The sequence below is a fragment of the Lagopus muta genome, chromosome 2 (assembly GCF_023343835.1).
Source record: "Lagopus muta isolate bLagMut1 chromosome 2, bLagMut1 primary, whole genome shotgun sequence".
Taxonomy (NCBI): domain Eukaryota; kingdom Metazoa; phylum Chordata; class Aves; order Galliformes; family Phasianidae; genus Lagopus; species Lagopus muta.
This window is the reverse complement of record NC_064434.1, coordinates 72240554-72262403: the sequence shown is the minus strand read 5'-3', so window position 1 is coordinate 72262403 and position 21850 is coordinate 72240554. Positions and strand designations below refer to the sequence as shown.

At 37.4% G+C, this 21850-nt stretch overlaps 1 protein-coding gene across 4 annotated transcripts in view; it reads left to right on the top strand.

Annotated features, from left to right (window-relative positions):
* The window catches only part of ARID4B (AT-rich interaction domain 4B), an 85915-nt gene extending 65096 nt beyond the window's left edge, over positions 1 to 20819 (top strand). For 2 of the 4 annotated variants that reach the window (XM_048938366.1, XM_048938368.1), the window contains exons 17-24: positions 3310 to 3558; positions 9963 to 10047; positions 10875 to 11067; positions 12718 to 13926; positions 15579 to 15692; positions 16294 to 16509; positions 17671 to 17817; positions 18798 to 20812. In XM_048938366.1, the coding sequence (XP_048794323.1) occupies positions 3310 to 3558; positions 9963 to 10047; positions 10875 to 11067; positions 12718 to 13926; positions 15579 to 15692; positions 16294 to 16509; positions 17671 to 17817; positions 18798 to 18928 (2344 nt within the window). In that variant the 3' untranslated portion in view covers positions 18929 to 20812. Of the gene's footprint in view, positions 1 to 3309; positions 3559 to 9962; positions 10048 to 10874; positions 11068 to 12717; positions 13927 to 15578; positions 15693 to 16293; positions 16510 to 17670; positions 17818 to 18797 lie in introns of all 4 variants that reach the window. The other 2 variants (XM_048938365.1, XM_048938367.1) reach the window with 2 other exon arrangements.
* Positions 20820 to 21850: the final 1031 nt, after the last annotated feature.

The following is a 21850-nucleotide window of genomic DNA, read 5'->3' as shown; positions in this document are numbered from 1 at the left end:
GCTGATGCAGTGGCTCTCATCCTGCCCTGTGCTTTCACCTGAGCTTTGGGAGGATGCTGTAGCTTGTGCCAGAGATAAGGAGAAGGGAGGAATGAAATAAGTGTGCACGTTACTGCAGTTCCTTTTATGAAGTAGTAGCATGTGCTGTTTCATCTATTACCATGATTGTTGTTGTACTTACCCATGCTTGGGTTTGTTGGTATTACGTGTTTATACTGAGTGAGAAGTACCTGCTACGTGTGGTTGTTTTTGTTTTTTTTTTTAACACTCGGTTTTTAGCTTTTTAACTCTTTCAGATTGCCTTTGGGATCTAACTGTATGCAGTGATTGTGTGATCTGGACACCTGAATGATTTTACTGTGTTTCTAACAAGTGTTGCTGCATTCCAATTCATAGTTCTGCTTCTGAAGGTTTACACTCCCATCCATTAGGAGATAGTGTGAGGGTATTCCATTATCCACAGTTGCAAATGGAAATGCTTTGTCTTCCCAGTAAGCTTTCTGGTGCATTTTAGATTTCTGGAACACAGTTACACTTGTATTCCTCTTACACAATGTGCATGTACTGCCTTCCTTCATCAGCTGCTGCTTGGGCCATTCACATTGTTGCAGCTTTGTGGCAAGTGCTGCTCAGTATCTGTTATTATTTACTTAAGTTAATTATTGTCTGCTGTCAAGAGGCTTGTTTCCCTTCTTTTCCTAAAGAGCATTAAAAGAAATTGGATATCATCATGCAAATATAAATGGACAAATGAGGTTATTGGTGTGCATGCTGGATGGCTGCAATCAGTTTTCTTACAAAACTCTGCTTCGTGGCGGTCATAACTTCTTCATCTGCACTGCCAGGTTTGAGCTTTCTATAGCCTTACAGAACAAGATCTCTTTTCTTTGTCTTGCAACCATTGGGATGTGCTTTATTTTTTCAGGAGCTGTGTGAGTACGCAAATTTTTTTGCTCCAAAAGGATGAACATTCTTTGCTTTTGTTTGGCTTCCTAGCATCTCTAGCTTATGATTACTAACTGGACAACTCACTGGAACAGTCTTTTTAAAAAATTGCAACCATCTCTGCTTCTCTTTTGCCTTTGTTTCCAACATTTCCCTCTTCCTATGTACAGTTTGTTCTCCACATCCACTGTGCCATCCAAATTAATCTTGTTCTCGGCGAGTTTCACATGTCTTCCAGAGAAGTCCTGGCATTGTCATGAGTCTTTATTTAAAACAAAAAAAAAAAAAAAACCAAACACACAAAAAACAAGTTATATCCTTGAGATGCCAAGGAAGTCAGATAGTATTAATGTGAGAGAGACTCCAAGCTTGTCCAGCTTCTGAAAGAGCTACTGGCACCATAATTGCCAGTTTCTGGAAAACCCTGCATCTTCCTTAGAGCCATGCGTTCAAGGATTGTACCACTGGTCCTTGAAGAGGAATAATAACAATAACGTATAGCAAAACTTGTTTTTATTGCAATTCTGGAAAGTCTTTTCAGTAGTGGAAAATCACAAGTTTGTCTTGTTCATGAAGCAGAGTTGGCTCTTTGCTTTTGAATGACAACAAATATTAAGCTGAAATTAGCTAGGAACTTTGAGTGCAGCAAAGTGTTATTCAAGAGCATTCAAATTACTGGCTGGTGCTTTCTGCTGTAGAATTCTGTTCAGGACTTTTATTACAGCCTTTGAGGAGCTGTAGTAATGATTTGTTTGGGAAGTAGATTTTGCCACACAGTGTGCAGCGGAGATGAAATGAGCTTTCAAAGCTTTTTCATTTGTGTTGCAGTTTTTAGCTCCACAGCAAGGTACCCTTCCAAAAATATACAACTAAGAATTTTGGCTTTACAGAACAAAACTGGACCATGCAACATAAAAGCTGCATGAATGCAATATGTATTTATTCATACTTTTTTTACTATCCGATGTAGTTAATGCACAGAGTGGGAATTCTAGCATTTGTCTCACGGTACGTGAGTGTGTGTGTACATTCATTTCTGTGTGTACAACATTCATTTCTGAAGTAATTTCTTTATGTTATTGTGGTTATGCTGGAGCTGAGTTTGGCTTATTGCTTTGAATTCTCTTTTGAGCTATTGAAGTAATAATAACATTGTTTCTAATAAACATTTGAATAATAAAAGTGCTTTTTGATCCTTTTGCAGAAGTAAAGCTCAGTTTGATCATTTTCTACTGAAAATATAATAGGAAGATTTAGATTACAGACTTCTATATTTGTGAGCTTAACTTAAATGTAGGTGTGAATCAGACTTGGAGCATCACCTACTTCTTCTTACCCAGTTTGTAATACATCCAAATGCATCTGTTCCACGCAGCAAGTTTTAAATCATCATTGTTCTATAATTATTGCAGATTTAGTGAGAGGCTCTGATCTGTTCTGTGCTGTGCAGAGTGGGATTAGGGTTGTGTAAAGGCCAATAATAATAATTGGTAAAGCAATTTAAGATTAGAAGATACTTTCCCCATTAACTTTTGTACTTTGCCTCTCTAATCTTGTTGGAGATTATTTCCAGAACTGCTGAGCAGCCTGTGTGTGCCTCTGACAGAACCAGAAAGTTTTTTGAGTTCTTAGTGCTTCTGAAAATTGGTCTAAATGTCTAAACAAGTATTTAGAATTGGCTTACTTTTGAAAACAGTGGACACCTGCAATAACTGAATGCAAGTTTGATTTATATTTAGAAGACTTTTTGTATATGTAATTGGCAAAGAATGATAAGGTTGTGTATTAGTGCAGGTTTCTTGATTTGCTAAATAATCTCATGTAGTGTTTTGGGGTTTTTTGCTTAGTGTGTTTTTTCCCTTTTTTTCTTAATATCTGGTTTTGGTTGCACTATAGAATACTAGAGAGAATTGATTAGAAAAGAGCACGGATCTTTTGGGGAAGCAAGTTTCAAGAAGTGCTTATAAAACTTCTAAGCTAAAAAACAGAATAGGAAATTTTATATTGAGAAGGATGAGTTTGACTTTAAAAAAAAAAAAAGATACTTAGAGGGACTTGCATGAAGAATCGTAAAAAGATGAGTTTGAACAACTTCTGCTCGAACAGATTTTGATGGATGACATCTTTTTCTTTAGATTTTCTTACAGGCCAGTCATTTTTGCACCATACTATCACTGGATTTTGTGTGTATTGCTGTATCCTATTTTACTGATATTAATCGCAGGCAGCGCAGTTTCGCATATTTGGAACCTGCTGTTTCCCAGTCTCTAATGCATCCACAATATTTATCAATATATGTGGTTTGGAACTGAAAAGCTTATCAAGTATCTCATATTAACTCTACAATTTTTTAAACCTTTCAAGAGATGACACGAATAAGGAAGAAGATGAAGATGAAGAAGAAGCAGAGGAGGAGGAGGAAGAAGAGGAGGAGGAAGAAGACAGCAATAACATTGAGGAAGAAGAGTTTGAATGCTATCCACCAGGCATGAAAGTCCAAGTGCGGTACGGAAGAGGGAAAAATCAAAAAATGTATGAAGCTAGTATTAAAGATTCTGACATCGAAGGTGGAGAAGTCCTTTACTTGGTGCACTACTGTGGATGGAACGTGAGGTAACTTGAGTTTTAGTTAGTGAATGCTTCTTGAATTACAACTAAAATACACTTGAGTACTATGAAAAACTAAATGAATACAGAGATCTGAAGTCCTAAACTTTCCGTATTGGTGTTCTGTGAAGGGCATTGTACTGTATGAAACTATTAGATTTTTAGCATCGTAAAAATGCAGAGCTTTAGTTATTTACAAGATCATCTTAACATGTCTTGCTTGGAGAAGGCTTCCTTCGCTGTTATCTCATTTTTAGATCTCCCCATACAACAAGTGACAGTCCAGTCTTTCATAAATTCCTCTTCTGGATCTCTTAAACCAATTTTTTTCCTCGTACAATATTTGAGTATTGCACTTAGTTGAGTCTGCATACACGCTCTTCTCAGAGTAGCAGAGAGTACCTTAGCAGCATGCTGTTTAGCAGGAGAAGTACAACATTCTTGATGGGAAATTAGTGTGCAGCAAATGATTGCATTTCTTTGAGGTCTATTTCGCCACCTGTCCCCAGCAGCCTCATGCTTACAAAGCAGACTCTTCTTAGCCCACTGGCTTCTTATGTTTTTCCTAATACATTTCAGATTATATGCTTTTTAGTGTAGCACTAATAGAAATAAATTGAAGCATTAATGTTTTTATTTCCTTTTAAAACTCTTTTTTTTTTTTGCTATTAAAAACTTGACAAAACTCTGACAACAGCAGAGAAAGCTAAATGTTCTTAGTGGCTTTTAAGCCAGTTACCCAGTCTTCTGCTTTTTTTCCTCAGTTTCAGTGTATCTGCTCATTCTCCTCAGCTGTCATCTTTGCAACTTCATTACTGTGTTCACAGAGCTTTAAAAAAAAAATAAAAATCACAGCCCACAAGTACCTCAGACTGTAGTCTTTTTTTGTTGTTGTTTTTATTCTTCTACTCTTCCAGAAAGTCTGAGGCTCTTATGACCTACTGTCATCTGGACTTTACCATCCTACCTCTGACCAAGAGGTCAGGACAGATCTCATTCATTCAGTGCTAGCAATAGTCATGGTTGCAGATGACTTCTCTCTCTCCCTTGAGACTCTTTGTGTCTATACCTGGTGATTTCCAGGTCCACTGCTGAGGAGTAACATCTCAATATTTGGAGTTTTCACAGCAATCTTTTGTAGAATTTTAATCTACGTATGTGTTGATCTACAGGAATATGGTCTTTCACATACACTGATTTCAGGCAGCTTTTGTAAGTTTTGTGGCAATGAAGTCTGAGCCTTAAAATGCCCAAATAAGGGGAATGCAGCCTGTAGGATTTCAAGTGATGCAGTTCCTTTGTTAGGGAAAGGGTGTAAGTTGATGAAATTTGCACCGTCCTCGCTGAGAATTACTGTCCTGAGGTTGTATTCGTTTTAGACTTCTGTTTTGGAATGTCTGTGTAAACATAAAATTTATTTTTCTTTTAGAGTAAATATTACTAAATACATGCTATGATGTGGGATGATCAGAGTTTCATTTAAGCAAAGCCATTTTAAGAATGAAGAGAAGGTAGAGGTGAGCCTTCGTCGTAGGGAATGCAGCATAATGGTTATTAAAGGAGAAATCACAATCCTGTTGTTTTTTTTAACTCTACAATTCTGTATTTTAAACAAATACACAGATGGGTATCAGAGGCATTTTTTTTCTGTGACTACGGTATATCTAATAAGAAAAGCATTTTTAGTAATTTGTACTCATTCCAGAGGACAAAAGGGTCTTTTTTTTCTTTTTTTTTTTTCTTTTTTTTCTGGCATCAGGACTTGCATTTATTTTCTTGGGATTCCAGAAAAGCCCCCTGAAAGGGGCTGGGAGGCAGGATTATTTTCACTGAAAATATACCAATGATGGTGATTTAGCTCTATGGGACTGTGTCTAGACTGTGAAATATGGCTGATTTATTTAAAGTGAAATTATTTAACTTTTGGCATTTGACAGTAAGTCTGAGCTTAAGACAGCATCTGAACACTTTGATATTTTAGTACTGTAAAGACAAGTCTTGTGTGATATGATGTGATAACTTGATCTGGCTTTCAGAACCTGGAAAAGTAGTTGCTTTACTAGGGTAGGTTGCGATTGCCTCTTCTCCTTATTCGTTATAGCTGTGTTCCTTGCTTATGTGCTTAGAGGGGGCAAGGGCTGCAACATTAAGTCAGGGAGTATGCTGAGGTCCTGGGAATTCTTAATTATGTCTGCCTCCTGTCCCTTAAAGCCAACTTTCCTGTTTATTTCCTGAATAATTGTGTGTCCATGTGCTTTGGTGTATTTGGAACGGTATTTGGTAGATTTGATATTTAGCCTTATTTATCATGTTTAATTCTCTAGAACCAGTGTCACCACTGCAAAACTTTGCCAATATAGTGTCTAGAAGTGTGGAGATGGAATAGAGTTGGACAACAACGTGTAGCTGTGCTAAATGACCTTGCTGTTAGCTTGTGAGATTCAGGTGATGCTCCTTTCTGATGAAGGTACAGAACAGTAGTGTGCAGTGAGGCCTGACTTGTTGTGAAAGGGAACAGCAAACATCTGTACCCTGTTAGAGAGCTCCATACATTATCACGTTTTGGCTAGAAAGCTCTCATGAGAGAAACTGTATTTTGTAGCTTTCTAACAGGAACAGTTACATTCTTGATTATGCATGCTTCATATGAAACAAACTTCTCTGGAGCCCCTGGTGCCATTTCCTTCTGTCATTGTTGTAGCTTCTGGCTGCCAATGTAGGTCAGAAGTCATTGTTTAAGCTTTTGAGGGCTGTTTCCTCTGCAGTATGTTCCCAGTGATGAAAAACAGATGAGTAACACTTTTGAAATGGTACTGTAACTTCAATTCTGTTAGATGGCACGCTATCACAAGATATTCTTGAACATTACGAGTGTTTAAGACTATCATTAATTATTTTCAACTTTTTAATGTTAATCTCCTCCAGAAATATCTATTTGAAAATATTACTTTTCATCTTGGTTTGTTGAAGCATTAACAGTATACAGGTTTTGTACTTAGCAGTCCATCCCTGGAATTAAAGGAACTCGTGTTGCCAGATTTTAGAGTGCTTTAGTGCAGTGCATGTCATGGAGGAGAATTATTAAAAACTAAGTAAATGAAAACCTAATACTCCAATATTAGGTTATCAGCCTAAATAATCTCCTTGTTTCTTTGATTGCAGCCACTGAAAACATTTGATTCCTTGATGTTAGCTGATAAAGACAATATACTGGAACTTCTTAGTGAATTTTCTAAGGTTGATTAGTCCCTTGTAATCACTTGTCTTCTGAGTATATGTTATTGTTTATTGTAGCTTGTGATTGATATGTGTAGTTATCACAGAAACAGTACATATCTCCATGCAAAGCACCAGCTAGGTTTTCACTATATAACTGTGCATTTCTTCTTTCCAGTTCAACCCAACTTTCTGGAAGGCATTTATTTTAACCAGTAAGGCAGGAAATTTTCACTCTTTACTGGTTCACCTTTGCCTTCATTTCGTTATAACAAAGAAGTTGTTATTTCAGCTTTATTTATATGAAAACTTTAAATAAATTAATTAATAAATCATCCATCTTGGATCTCAAACAAATCTCTTGCTAAGACTCGCTTAGGAACCAATACCTATCTTCCCTTCTTCCCCCACGCACCCCAGCTGCTTGCTCTTGGGAGCTGATGTAGGCAGTGAACATAGGATGTGCCCTGCAGAGGAATGAAAAGTGGGCATCTGGCTTCTCAGAGCAGGCTGCTGGGCTCTGTAATGCTGGAGCTTCCTGCAGGAGCTGCTGTTACATTTACGGTCAGGAGCAAAGCAGGATATGTTCTTGTGAGGAACTGTGGCTGTTACCAATTTTCAGTTTGTGCTTTTCTCACATGAGCTGTGACTAATGCTTCTGCTAAGTAATGTTTTAAGACCCAGTGATGTCTACAGATAGGCAAATGCAGAGTCATAAGAGATTTACTCCATCACTTCATTGCGCCCCATGTCTCTCAGCTGTGGGCCTAACAGGGAATACAGGACTGACTTCATGTGCAGAGCAGTCTTTGCCTATGTCGAAGGTTGAATTCACTTGCAGCATGCATTTCCAATAAGAAAACAGGTTTTTTTTTCTTATGATAACATAACAGGCAGAAAGGGCACTATTAGAATAATTGCCTTTCCCTGTACATTTGTCAAATCCTGGAGCAGTTTTTCTGCATGCATTTAGACCTAATGAAATCTTATATTTATGTGGATTGCAAAGGCCATTTGGCAGTCTACTTTGCAATATTTCTTCATGAAAGCACATCTTTGACTTTAGGAAAGGCTACTTCAAATAGCCTTCAAATTTCTCACAGTCCAACAGGAATAGTTTTGTTGGTTTTTTTTTTCCATCCAATGCTTTCCATTAAAATAATATGGTACATTTAGTCCCTCTAGATGTTTTTTTCCACTTTTAATAACGGTCACCAGATTTGATGCCCAGACCCCTAACGCACTAGAGTGCTGCATCCTCCCTTCCTTATCCATTTATATAGTGGGAATCTGAGGATGCCTCAGTCTTCAGAAAGTGGCTGTGGAGTGGGAGAAGACACAGCTTGCTAGCTGTGGTCTAGGGGATGAAGCAGGTATCAGTGCACAGCTACCAGCCCCTTGGTGTACTTTATTCCAGTCACATCAAAGGTGGCAAGAAGGGCAGTGTCTTGGAGTCTCAGCTGCTTTGAAATGGGCACCACCTGCAGCCCAGTGAGGGTGCTCACACTGTGATATATGACCTCTGAACATTCCTGTCCTTACCACATATGCAACAAACTGCTGGTTCTTATTTACCTGTTTGAGGTTGGTGCTTTAGGATGTATGTTTATCTAAAAGGTGGTCCTGTGGTAAGGAAGGTAACATACCAATCTTCAGAATTTGAGATGACAGCTCTGACTTGAAACCGCTATGGTTATGGATTTACTCTCATGAGTAAAACTCTGAAGAGTTTCATTTAGGTGTTGTAGAGAAATCTGAACCTATCCACATACATTTCACCTGCACACAGTACCCTATCTGCAGCAGCATAGGTAATCTCAGTATCTTATAGCTGTGGGATCTGCTGTTAATCTTGGAACTGGTGTTTCTGTTGTCACTCACTGGGAAAGAAAAATAAATCCTTTGGACGTTGTCAGAGACTACTGCTAATCTATAGAAAGATAATTTCTGCTTTCTACATCATGTTTTAAAGTGTTTGTTTTTTACTGTATTATGTGAAATAAGAGTTTAAAAAAAAGAAAAAGTTGTGTTTGTTTTTGATATCCTTTGCTTAGATCTTGGAGTATATAGGAAAGTGAGTTGGAAACATATACACTTTCTTTTTAAAAGGAATTGTTTTTAACTTGTCAGTATTGTAGATATAATTGGCAGTTATGAAGAAGTTGAATTGGACCTGTATCAGCAGGTGGTCAAATAAGGCCAGCTGGAAAGCCAGCATGGTGATGAACGCATTATGTGTCTGCTCCATTTTGTACTAGTTCTTTGGGTGTGGTTTTGGTAGGTTTCTTTCTCTCCATTTTCATGTTTTACTTAAAGGACTCTCTATTTTTGTGGCTTTACACTAAGGCAGAAGTGAATACATATTCATTTTCTAGCTGACCTCTTTCTTAATCAGATTAAGGTTATTGAATTTACAGTTAAAGTAGGACAACAAATTATGCTTGCTTTTAAAGTTTTTTTAAATGCAAAATAGCATTGATTCTTGCAGTTTTCCAGAAATATGCAATGAAAATGGGAAGCGTAGTTCTATGTGGAAAGGATATTCCTGCTCAGAACATGTTTTTTTTGGTCTGATATTTGTATTTAACATGTGTGGCGTTAGGCAGTAACAGCATCCATTGTTTGATGCTGTTGGTATGATTGGCTAGCATCATTCTGAGATAGAATGGAAAACCTGAACTGGAAATGAGTTGAAAAGTGTTAGTGTTAAGAGCAAGTGACTCAGGAGTTAGCGATTCCCAAGTGCTAGTGACTCAGCAGAGCGCTTTAGCAGAGCTGGGAGGAGATTTTTGTTAACTTTTTACATGCTATGTAGCTGTGAGAATTTATAGCTAAGGAGATACAGCTTCTACACAAAGTCCATCTCCTGTACATTCATATAGAACACATTTCTGGTAGTTTGTTTCACTGTGCAAATGAATCTCCTGTTCCACCCAGGCTGGGAAGTGTTAATTTTGACTCCTGCCCATCAGTGTAAGGAAACTTTGTCCTATATGCTCAAACGTGTTAAGAATCAACCGTTAGCTTAAACTCTACATTCTGAAAGCTATGCTAATGACTTTATTTATACTAATAACTTATTTTCTTTAAATTCTAGTCTTTTTAAAAATTACTAATACTTTTCCTCCATTAATTTGTTTTATGAGGTGATAATCTGCTTAAAAACATAAATGTGTACAATTTTTTGTTTATAGGTATGATGAATGGATAAAGGCAGACAAGATAGTGAGACCAGCTGATAAAAATGTACCAAAAATTAAGCATCGAAAGAAAATAAAGGTAGTTTCTCTCCCTTCTCCCTAGTTCCTCCCCACCTTTGGTTTAATGTATTCTTAAACTCTTCCCCCTATCCCTTTCTTTTGATAGACCTAAAAAAAATGTATGACAGCAAAAGCTGAAACTTGTACTCAGTTTTATTCTTTCACTTAGAGGGTGTGGAGGGAAGCTTCTCTTTCCTATATGTCTTGTGAGATTTTATGTATGCTCTTAAAGAAACAAAGAAGATCCATCAGTGCTTGGGAGTGACTCTGGGACTGGAATCTGGGAGCTCCCTCTGCTGACTGGAAAGCATACATATGAGTAGTCCTTACGTATGTGACTTTTTCTTTGGAATTTTACCTCATAGTATTTCTTTCAAAAGTCACTCTCCTGAAACTGATGTTTAGGCTTAGGTTATGGTGCATTCTTTGTTGAGCAATGGAAGGCTGGGAAGCTTTTCCTTCTGCCACAGATGTCAGCATGTTCCTCCTTTTTCCCAACGTTTTGATGCCTCAGGTATCTGAGTCTTGTTCCAGAGTTCCCTGCCCCTTGTGACAGTCAGAATCCTGTCACACCCTGTGGCACTTGTACCTGCTGGTCTGACATCCAGTGGTGCCAAGGCAACACTGGCTGTGTTTGCTTTCCCTTTTGTGGTAGCATTGACTTTGTTCCTGTCCTTATTACAAATATTTCAGCATGGGTCATCGGAGAAAAGTGTTTCTCATCTTTTAAGCAGGGGGAAGCTTTTCTTTTCAGGTTGAACATTCAAGATAATTCTAAGCATGTCTTGACTGTATTCTATGTTGAGAAATATGCTTGAAGTGTTTTTAATCTTATCTTTCCCGCAGCATAAAATTGACAAAGAAAAGGAAGAGAAGTATTCTCCAAAAAACTGTAAATTACGACGTTCATCAAAGCCACCCTTTCACGCCAGCACTTCACCAGAGACTGGGTCCAAACTCGATAGCACTGAAGCCAAAAATAGTGAACAAGCTCCTGTTAAATCGATAGAAATTACTTCTATCATTAATGGGCTTCAAGGTATTGTACATTAACTTTTTGGATTCTGTACCGTTACTTTTAAATGTAGAAATGACAGTGTAGAGTAAATGATGCAACTGTGCACGTCTCAGTCTGGCCGTCTCTTTCACTGTGACATCATCTTCAGAAATAAGCCTTGAACAGAAGCTGTATTGGTGTTTTCTGAAAATGGGGATCGTGGATTCAGAGTATGTAAAGTTTTAAGAACTGCATTCTTCTGGCATCGTTTTCTTTGATACACAGCCAAGCATTTTTCCTTCCTGTGTTATTTCTAAATTTTAAGTTTTGATTCACTGGGTTCTAAAAGTTCCATAAATATTTCTTCTCTTGAAAAATTGAATTAATGAAGCTAGGTGTTGTATCAGCACATCTGCTGTTCCTAGCTTGGCTTCCCACTTCCTATGCCTTTACAGCAGAGCTGCAATGACTGGTTGCTTCTCTTCCTTGTCAGTTTCCTGCATGCCTCCAGAAAAAAAAAGAAACAGATGATCTATGTAGTTTGGTTAAGGACTTGCAAGAATTACGTGAATGTAATAACCTTTCAGACCCTCAGATTTGGTAATGTTGGTTACTGGGTTTTGTATTCAGAGGTGGAATAACAGTTACCTTACAAAAAAAGCAATTATTTGTGTTGAATGTGACTTTGTTACAATTATTCTGTAATCACCTTTTCCTTAGAAAAACACAACTGAATGTTTTTTAGCTGTGTGTTACTCTTTTTGCTTTTCAGTCCACATAGATTCATGCTGTCAGTTTAAACAACTTTTTTTCCTTGAAGTATGAAATGCTGTACTGTATTACAGTATTTTCCCACAATTTTAAAGCAGTTTGCTCAAAACTTTACATGTCTTTTTTATTGAACTGGAATAAATAATACCTTATTTGGCTTTCCTTTGAAGGGCACAGCAGACTAAGTAGATAGAGAGGAAAAAATGATGGACCCCATCTTTTTTGTTATTTTTATTAGTGGAGTTCTTTTGATTTTATTTTACATGGTGGTTTTTCATATCTGTTGTACTTACAGTAGTAGTGTAGTTTTGGTGCACTGTGGCATGAGAGAGAAAAGTATTTTAAGTTCATTTTATGTGCCAGACTTCAGAACTTTAAGCCATAATCTCTACCATAAATTTTCAATTGGAAAGTGTGAACAAAAATGGAAGTGTGTTGTAAAACTTGCTTTCAGTTTGAGTCTTAAGGTAGAGATTAAGATCCTGCATATCTTAAAAGAAAATAATGAGAGAAAAACTTCTGAGACAACATTTCCCAAGATATTTTGTTCTGTATCTCTCATCTGTCTGCCAGTACACTCTTCTCTAAGCTAGCTGTATTTCAACAAGGCTTCTTTAAAAAAATAAATAAAAAGAAAAGGTAATGAGAGCTGGTAATTAGGATAAGAATAAAGCTTTGGTTTATCATGCAAAAGTAGATGTTGTGTGGGTTTATAACCAGTGTTGTTTAGGTGAAGGCTGCAGCCCACTGTGCTTCCTGGAGGTATACAATATAATTTAGTACAATTTATAAATACAATTTAAATATGTAAATGCGTAAATCCCTGTAGCATGTGATCATATCTATACAGTTTTGGTTTTTTTTAGCATTTGTAACCAAGATCAAGACCCACTCTCTCATTTTAATTTTATTTTTAACCAGCTTCTGAAAGTTCTGATGACAGTGAGCAAGAAGATGACCAAAGTGCCCAAAACATGGATGCTGATGGCAAAGAGGAATCTCAGCACGAAGCTGTGAGCCAAGATAAAAATGAGTTGTGTCTGAAAGAAGAACAGAACAGTTCATCCCTCTCAGAGGAAACTAAAGCTTTGCCAGATACAGTAGTGCCCAAGTCGGGATCCAAGTCTCCTGAAAGACTGCGAAAAGAGATGGAAGAGTTATCTGAAGATACTGACTCTGATGGAGAAGATGAAGCCACAAAAAAGAAAAAGGATGTGAAAAAGGAGGTTGGGGATAAAACAGCAAAACCACAAGTAAAACGTGGTAAACGAAGGTACTGTGTTGCAGAGGAATCTTTAAAGACTGTGTCACCTAACAGGAAGGATGAGAAGTCCAAAAACAAAGATTCCCTTAGTTTAGAAAACAGCAGCAACAGCTCCTCGGATGAAGATGAGGAAGACAAATCTAAGCTGAAAATCACTCCCACTAAAAAGTACAATGGATTAGAAGAAAAAAGGAAGTCTTTACGGACAAGTACTTTCTACTCAGGATTTTCTGAAGTGGCAGAGAAAAGAATAAAGCTTCTAAATAACTCTGATGAAAGGCTTCAGAACACCAGAGCAAAGGATCGAAAAGATGTCTGGTCGAGTATTCAGGGACAGTGGCCGAAGAAAACACTGAAGGAATTGTTCTCGGACTCTGACACTGAAGCTGCTGCCTCCCCTCCACACGCTGCGCCAGAGGATGCTGCAGCAGAGGAGCAGCTTCAGACTCTTGCAGAAGAAGACATTTCTTTGCCCAGCTCTGAACATGAAAAACCTTTGCCATCTAGTGTGGACGTTAAACCTGTTGAGGAAAAAACAGCTGAAATGGGTGAAAAGAAAGTTGAATTTCCAAGCAGCGGCAGTAATTCAGTGCTAAATACTCCGCCTACAACTCCTGAATCACCTTCATCTGTAACTGTAACAGACAGTAGACATCAGTCTAGTGTTGCTGTCTCTGAGACATTGCCACCAAATCAAGAAGAAATAAGAAGCATTAAAAGTGAAACCGATAGCACAATAGAAGTGGACAGTGTAGCAGGGGAGCTGCAAGACCTCCAGTCTGAGGGAAATATTTCTCCGACAGGTTTTGATGCCAGCGTCAGCTCCAGTAGTAGTAATCAACCAGAGCCAGAGCATACTGAAAAAGGTAAAGGGAAGCAGAAGCAGGTGTCTTCAACTATCTTTTTTTTTTTTTTCTTTGCATTTTAGATATATTTTCATTGTCTTGGTTACACTGTTGGAAAAAGGAAGGAAACAGTAGCTGGCTCTCTACTTCAGATCTGTAGAAATGCAGAAATGGCATGATCACCTACTGAAAAGAAGATAATCTGCCAGGAAGCTTCTTGGCCTTTCAGAAAGATTTTGCGTTAGTTTTAATGAGGAGTAAAAGAAAAAATGAGTTTTAATGAGGAATATAAGAAAAAAGTTTATACCAGAGGTGGCGATAAACCAGAGGTGGCGATAACAGCCTGGAATGAACTGTAATACTTTGTGTAGGGAAAATGTACTAGCAAGCTGAATGTGTTTAAAATATCTTGCTTGCAAGTCGATTGTATTGTTTCTTAGCTTTACAGAGAAACAAAATTTTATTGCTTATGGCGGACAAGAACAGTGCCTGTCACTGCATGCTCAGGCAGCCATTTCAAGCTTCTTTAATAGAAAACAACAAAAAATAACCAGTAGCAAGAAAAAAGACACCTTGGCTGATCACTAGTATTGACCTGATTAGCAGTACTTCAGATATGATTTTGCAGACTGAAGTTTGCAACTTGAGCCACTAGAGTGAAGGGCTTAAACACTGTCAGCACTTGTCCACATAATGTCAACATACTATTTTTCAACTATTTGCTAGACTGGATCAAAAGATTTTGTGTGCCATGCGGTGGCTGTTTTAAGCTCCATGAGAAGTACAGCTGCTTCTAAAAACCATTAACCTGCCTGAAAGTAAGGAAGAAGTGTCTGACTGTAAACCTGAATACAGAAGTGATTCGTTCATCTCCACAGATTTTATTTCTCAGTTGTATAATAATAGTTAATTTTCCCAGAATCCTTTACTGATTCTTCATTTGTTGCATTCTTCCAAAAGAGCCATTTGGTGTTCAGGGGAGAGTTTGGAAGAGGTCTATTTGTAGACCTCCATAAATAAAGCCTGTATTACTTTACCAGCTTATAGATGTATAATCTGCTTTTTCCCATTGTAGTTACAAATACCAGTAGATTTTTTTTTCTTTGCTTTTTTTTCCTATTTGTTTTTGCCTCATTTCTGTTGCCTGATGTTTTTTAAATGCTAACTTAAGGTTTTGATACGTTCCATTAATGTAATCACTGATAACAAATTATAGTTGCTTTTTTTCCCAGAGCTTCTAAGTTCAACAGTTTTTTTCCAACATGTCTCAGTTTCAGGAGTTCCTGATTTTTTTCAAACAAATGTATTCAGATAAGATTTACTATATTAAAAAAGTCTGTGTATGTGTGTGTATATATCTGTGCCTATGTATGTACACATGTTGATATATGCATGTACACAGAATATATAAATTCCACATGGTTCAAGAAAAATTCTGGAGTACATTGAAGGAAGTCACTTGCAGCCATCTGATGTGCACACCAACCAACAAACCATTTTCCATCTTTCTTTACCTCCTCTTTTCAATCTAAGTAGAAAGGTGAGCAGTGTTAAGTGCAGACAGGAACAGTTGTATTGCTGTGCAAGCTTAAGCTCTGAAGTGTTTTCCTGAGATGTTGAGAAAAATACACAGAGATGCAAGTATTCAATTTTTTATTTTTTTCCAATTGTAGTCTGTGCAGGCCAAAAGAGACTTAAAGATGCTCAGGGAGGAGGCAGCTCCTCAAAAAAGCAGAAAAGAAGCCACAAAACATCTTCTGTGAACAACAAAAAGAAGAGTAAAACTAGTAAGTACAGCAGTTCAGTGTGAAATGAAATGTGCATCGTTTCTTTTAACAATTGTAGAAGAAACCTGTTAATTATGTATATAAATTATGCCCTTATCACGGAATTCTTAATACAGTTTAAATGCAGAAACTACTTTTGCTGGATGCCAAAGTGTTTTTGAATGCCTCGTTTCATTTCAAGACCTATTAAACAGCTTAGAGGTGTTTTCAACCTTAGAGTTGTTTAATAGCTTGTAATTCAGGAAGACTAAGGATAGTGATATTTCACACCTAGTAGGTCTGGGATCTTTGTTACCACAGGAAGAAAAAAGATAGCAGTATCTGTTGTGTGATGATCTCATGTAATAGAAGAGAAACAGACCTGGATGTAACTATACTTCATACTTTCTGCCCATGTTGTGATGTTATTTTTAGGTACCAGTGATGTAAAAGTCTGTGTGCTCAGCTTTTATGCCAGAAAATTGTATCATATTAGGGTAAAAAAGATTTCAGTCAGATAAACTCCTTTCATATGAAAATCAGCACAGGAGGAACTTCTGATAAGCTTTGCTTTGGGCTGAAAGGCTATTTTATTTTGTAATATGTTGTCTTGTTTCTTCAGCCAACAGCAGTGATAGTGAAGAACTATCTGCTGGTGAAAGTGTGTCCAAGACTCAGCCAGCAAAATTGGTTTCTACAGGCATGAAATCTCACCAAACCAAATCACTTTCAAGAACGCAGTCTCCAGGAAAATGTGGGAAAAATGGAGAGAAGGATTCTGATCTCAAAGAACAGAATAATCGCTTGCCCAAAGTTTACAAGTGGAGTTTTCAAATGTGTAAGCATTTTCTTGAAAACGTACCGAATGTGGTCTTAAAATATAGAATATTTTTTTGTGTGGGATACGTTTTTTGCTTTTTTTCTTTAAAATGATTCTATCTCTACTTTGCTTCACTTTGTGATTAAATCCTGGTTTTAAAACATTTGCTTTATTTTGCAATTCAGGAAATTACCACGCCTGCTGTTCCAGTGCTTGTTTAAAAATGGCTCCTTTGTGACTTACCATTCTTGCTATCCTGTGCTTACCTGTCACAGGGGACTTTCAGTGTTCTACTCCTCGTTCTCTAGTTATTGTTCAGGCATTTCTAACTTATTTTCTCTTCTGTTTTGCTTAAGTGAGCCAGAGTCTGTTTACTATTCCTAGTAATAAGAACTTTCAGCACGTTTGTGTCAGTCAGCTATAGGGCCTTAGAGCAGGCTGTGAGCATAGTGTTGAAAGGATCACACATCTATCTGAAAAACATCACAGTAGCTTTATTAATGACTTGCTGCTGTAAGTGCAACTTCTTCATTGCCTGTGTGTGCTATTGCAGTATTGAAGTAGGAAAAGAGGAGAAAATTGACAAAATGCTAGATGATTTAAGCTCCCTTCCTCAGCATAAATAGAAACAAACAGTTGAAAAATAATTCTCTTAAAACAAAAAACTTGTTTTTAGCCCCCTCTCTCAGCATCTAGGAGTTTGTTTATTCAGCAATGAATTGTTCTCCTTAGTACCAACCATGGATGTGTGTAGAAATTCATGAATTACTTTCTTTTTTTTTTTTTAACTTTAAAAGGTCAAATTGAAACTGTGTGACATGAGCGATTTAAATTACTTCTTAGAATTATCCATGATATCTCATTCAGTATTCACAGATGACCTTAATATACGTCAAACTTCTGAAGTTCTCAGAATGTTATGCTCTGCTATTCTGTGCTCTGTCAGACTGCCTGAAGGCTGCCGTTTCTTTCGTAGTGTAGAAGGAGCTGGTGCAGCACATCATGCAGACACTTGTGCTGGATTGGTTTTGCCAGAACATTCCTTCGTGTTCTCAGCTGTTTCTGAGAGATTCTCACTACATTTTCTTCGCCAGCCCTTGAGTACTTCCTACTTCACTGCAATTGAGGAGTTTTTAGAAATGCTGCAGTCCAGTAATTAACAGACTGTTTACCTTGCAGCTGACTTAGAAAATTTGACCAGTGCTGAGCGCATAACCATTCTTCAAGAAAAACTGCAGGAGATCAGGAAACACTACCTGTCCTTGAAGTCTGAGGTAGCTTCCATTGACCGGAGAAGAAAGCGCTTAAAGAAAAAGGAGAGAGAAAGTAAGTGTGGGAACTCCATTTTTCTTTCAAAGGGCTAAATCACATATCATGTTATTAAGGAATTGATAGGAGTTGGATAGTTTATAGGAAGATGTGCCCTTAGTTTGGTTGGGTTGTTTGTGTTCTGTTGTTTGGTTTCTGTTGTTTGTGTTTGTTTTTTTTAACAATGCTTTTTCAACTTTTGAAGGAGCAGGTCAGGCATGCAGTGATACTTAATCAACCCTCTGTAGAGGGTTGTAGGCAATCTATTTTGTTTAGGTAGAGCTTATTTTTGTATGGGAGGAAAGTATGATAAACCTCTCTAAGCTGTAAATGAAGCATCCTATGGTAACAAATAACCTACTGTACGACTTGAAGACAAGTGCTCGCTTACTAGAGTATTTTTTGTGTGGTTGGTTCAAGCTTTCCATTAGCATAAGAGATTCGTCATGGCTTTAAAGAAGATTAATAAACAAAATATCTTGTTTCTCTTGCTTTACTTCGATAAGGAATGTTTTGGTGTGCCTGCACTAAAAGCATTTTTCCCACATCCCATTTTTATCTGCATATTTAGCAGTACTCTGCCACGTGTAGCAAGATTTTTGTGGCTGAAACTGCTATCTCATGGGCACAACAGTTGCTTCTTGGTTGCCCAAGCAGGCTGTACATGCAGGTTCAGTGCTGGGACAAGGCCCTGCCTGTGTAAATTCCCACAGGAAAGAGAACTGATGACTGTGCCTGTGGGACAGGAATGACTTTGACATCCTCTGGCTGAGTTTTTGATGTGGGTCATCAGAGAACCAGGACTGCAGGGGTGCAGTGCTATGCTACCTTGTACATAGCATAGCTTGTCTTGCAGAGTATTTCCCATGAAAGCTGGGGAGTGGAGGATTTTTTTCTTTTAATTACTAGACATTAGATATTGGAGTCAGTATATATATAAGCCCTTTTTACTGCCCAATTTGTGAACTTTTAAAACCTGTTTTCTTGTTCCCATGCAGGTGCTGCTACTACGTCATCTTCCTCCTCATCACCTTCCTCCAGTTCAATTACAGCTGCAGTTATGTTAACCTTAGCAGAACCATCCATGTCAAGTTCATCACAAAACGGAATGTCAGTTGAGTGCAGGTGACAGCAGGACTTGCCAAAGCACTTTGCACTTAATGGCTGCTGAGGGCCACTCTTTTCTTTTCTTTTTTTTTTTTTAATTTTTTTTTTATACTGCACAGTGGCACAAAATTCAGACAAGCACTATTTTGTATTTAAAGTTGTTTCTTGACAAGCTAACTTTGCACTTAAGTGCACTTTTATGAAGAAAAAGTACAACAAACTGCTTTTCCTCAAGCAATAATTGTTTCCAACTTGTCTGGGAATTGTAAGTCCAGTGACTGGAAGGCCTTCCACTGTGGCAAATGGAGGCTGTTCACTGCCTGTAGAGACAGTACAATAAGCATCTAGTTGTTGGGTTGATCTAAATAAATGTGGTAAGGCTTACTGTACATGTATTCCTTGGTATTTTGTTAAAGCTGGAACATTTGATATTTTTCCATTTATTTATGACAAATATTGAACCTATTTTCATTTGTACAAGCTAATTGTTTTTTAACTGCTAAGTCACCTTATAGTGGCTTCAATTGTATACGTCAAGCACATGTACTCAATTCAAAACCTGCAGTTAGTGGGATGTTTGACATCGGTCCTGATAACCAAATGCGAGGATTCCTTTAAAAACAAACAAAACTGACTCATGTTTACAGGTTTGAATTAGGCTTAAATAGGTTACTCTGGGTTTTAATAACCCATTAATTGGAAAGAAACTACTGTACTTTGCCATTTTTCTATAAAACAGTATTTTTTTTTAATTTTGATAAAATACATTATGAAAAAGGAAGAAAATGGCTAACAAACTGTATTAAATCTTAATGTATAAATATTGTATTTAGCCAGTTTAAAGTGTATATTTATTCATAACGGATTATAACAGTTATATTTTTGTGTTTTCTTGTAAATGTTTCTTTTCCCTTAAAGCAACAAATATTTCATTTGTAATGCTTATTTTATTACGAGCTTCAAGGAGAGAGGACTTCAAGACCGAGTAAGGTGTGAGGTTATAATTTGTGGTTGCTGGTATGAACACTGCCACAAAGGGTAGTTGTTTTTAAAATACATAGCTAGCTGAGTGGTAGACATTTAATTTTTTAAATGCCTTGTACAAATTCCAAAACCAACTTCAAACTGTTTTCACTTGTATTGATTTTACGTTGTATGAATCCCAACGCTCTCCTGTTAATTATATACCTTTGTAAGACATTTGTATATTGCGGAAGTGTTCATTCAAGCTATTTAATACCTGGCACTGTTAATACACAGTACTTTATTGTACAGATTGTTTTACTGTTTTAATTGTAGTTCTGTGTACTTCTTTTGGCTGGGGAAAATAGAGGCTGGCATGTTTTTCTTTGTTTTCTGGCAATACAACATGTAAGAATTCAAAGCATTTTGTTTGTAGATGCTAGAGTGTCAGAATCCTTTACATTTGACTTTTCTAAGAAAAGCATTTTCAGTCTTCGTAGTGTGTGCTTAAGGCTAACTTTATTGATTTTATTGAAAATGGTTTCAAAGTATTCAGAATTGTACAGGACTGTAAAAATTTGTTGACAAACGTTGAAGGAAAAGCTTATAGAAAAAAGCTATAAAATATATATTAGGTTCTGCAGAAAATGGAGAATTATGTAATATATTGTACAAATGTAAGCAAAGGCCTCTGAAATAAAATGCCATAGTTTGTGAATCCCTGATTTTGTTTCTAACAGTTTAATTAAGCAACAGTAGCGTGCTCATTTAAATGACACCAGCCTGCAGAATCAGTTCAGCAAAGGATATTTGATGTGGTGTAGTAAGCATAGGAAAATTAATTAGACGTTGTACATTGGCTCTGTGTTTTCCTCTTAGTGGTTGGCTAAAATTTATCTTTTTCAGCAGAAGTGTTGCTTGTTGACATCATTAACGCAGCACCGGTTGAAATAAAGAGGAGTTTGGATTCACATTAATCTGGTTAGTTTGAAAAATGGAAAAGAAAGCTCCTGAAGATACTTGCCATCTTCTAAAAACAACCGGCTAAGTTCAGATTTGCATGGAACCTTTAGTTATATCTGCTCACGCCATGCCTGGCCCTCCTGTTGTCCAAAATAGTGGCACTTGTAAAATGGTGAATTGCCACTGAGGCTGGTAAATCACAAATGACTGACAACAGGCTTTGGACACTTAGATTGTGAACGATCGCCATGATTGGAGACTGTCAGGGGCAACTTTAGCTTCAGTGGGGCTACTTGGAAGGTAATATACATGTTTAATAGAAACAGAGTTGTAATGGCTCAGTTCTGCCGTTAGTTACAGGAGTACAGCTGGTATTGATTGAACTGGGATCTGCATTTGGGCAATTGAGCGTATTCAGCCTTCCACTTGCTGCTAGTTCTCTATCAGCTCTGCTTCAGTGCCAGCATTTGTGCTTTGATACATTTGTTAACTCCTATATGTGAAGCTTCATTTACTTAACATGAAACAACTGAGAGATTCTTCATTAAGCTGCCTCTCACGCTTTCTTGCTACTCAATTAAGTTGAAAGTTTTGGCGTAAGTATGGATGTGGGGTGTTTTTTATTACATAGATTATTTAATTTTTGCTCTCTTGCATCTAGTTCAATGATTAATCAGAATCTGTTCTGGGTGTTTTATATTGCACCTCTTCTGTGAAGTGTTTGTGTTCTCTAGTTCATGTTACTGTGTCCCTGCAGTTACAAACAAAGATGCTTTTGGCAAACTTGTTAGCTAGGCTAATGTAATCTGAGTTGCAGAATGAGAAATCTGAGCTTCCTTTCAGTTTACATATTATAATACTGCTTGAACATGGTGTGGTCCCCGCTTGGCGTGCACACTGTGCTTAAAGCTAAGAAAGTATTTGCCTGTACGTGTGAGTGCCTGCTTGTACAACCTTAAAAGAAAAATTGCCCTTCACTTATGCATTGCACCTTGGCTGAGTTGACAGGTGCTTTCTG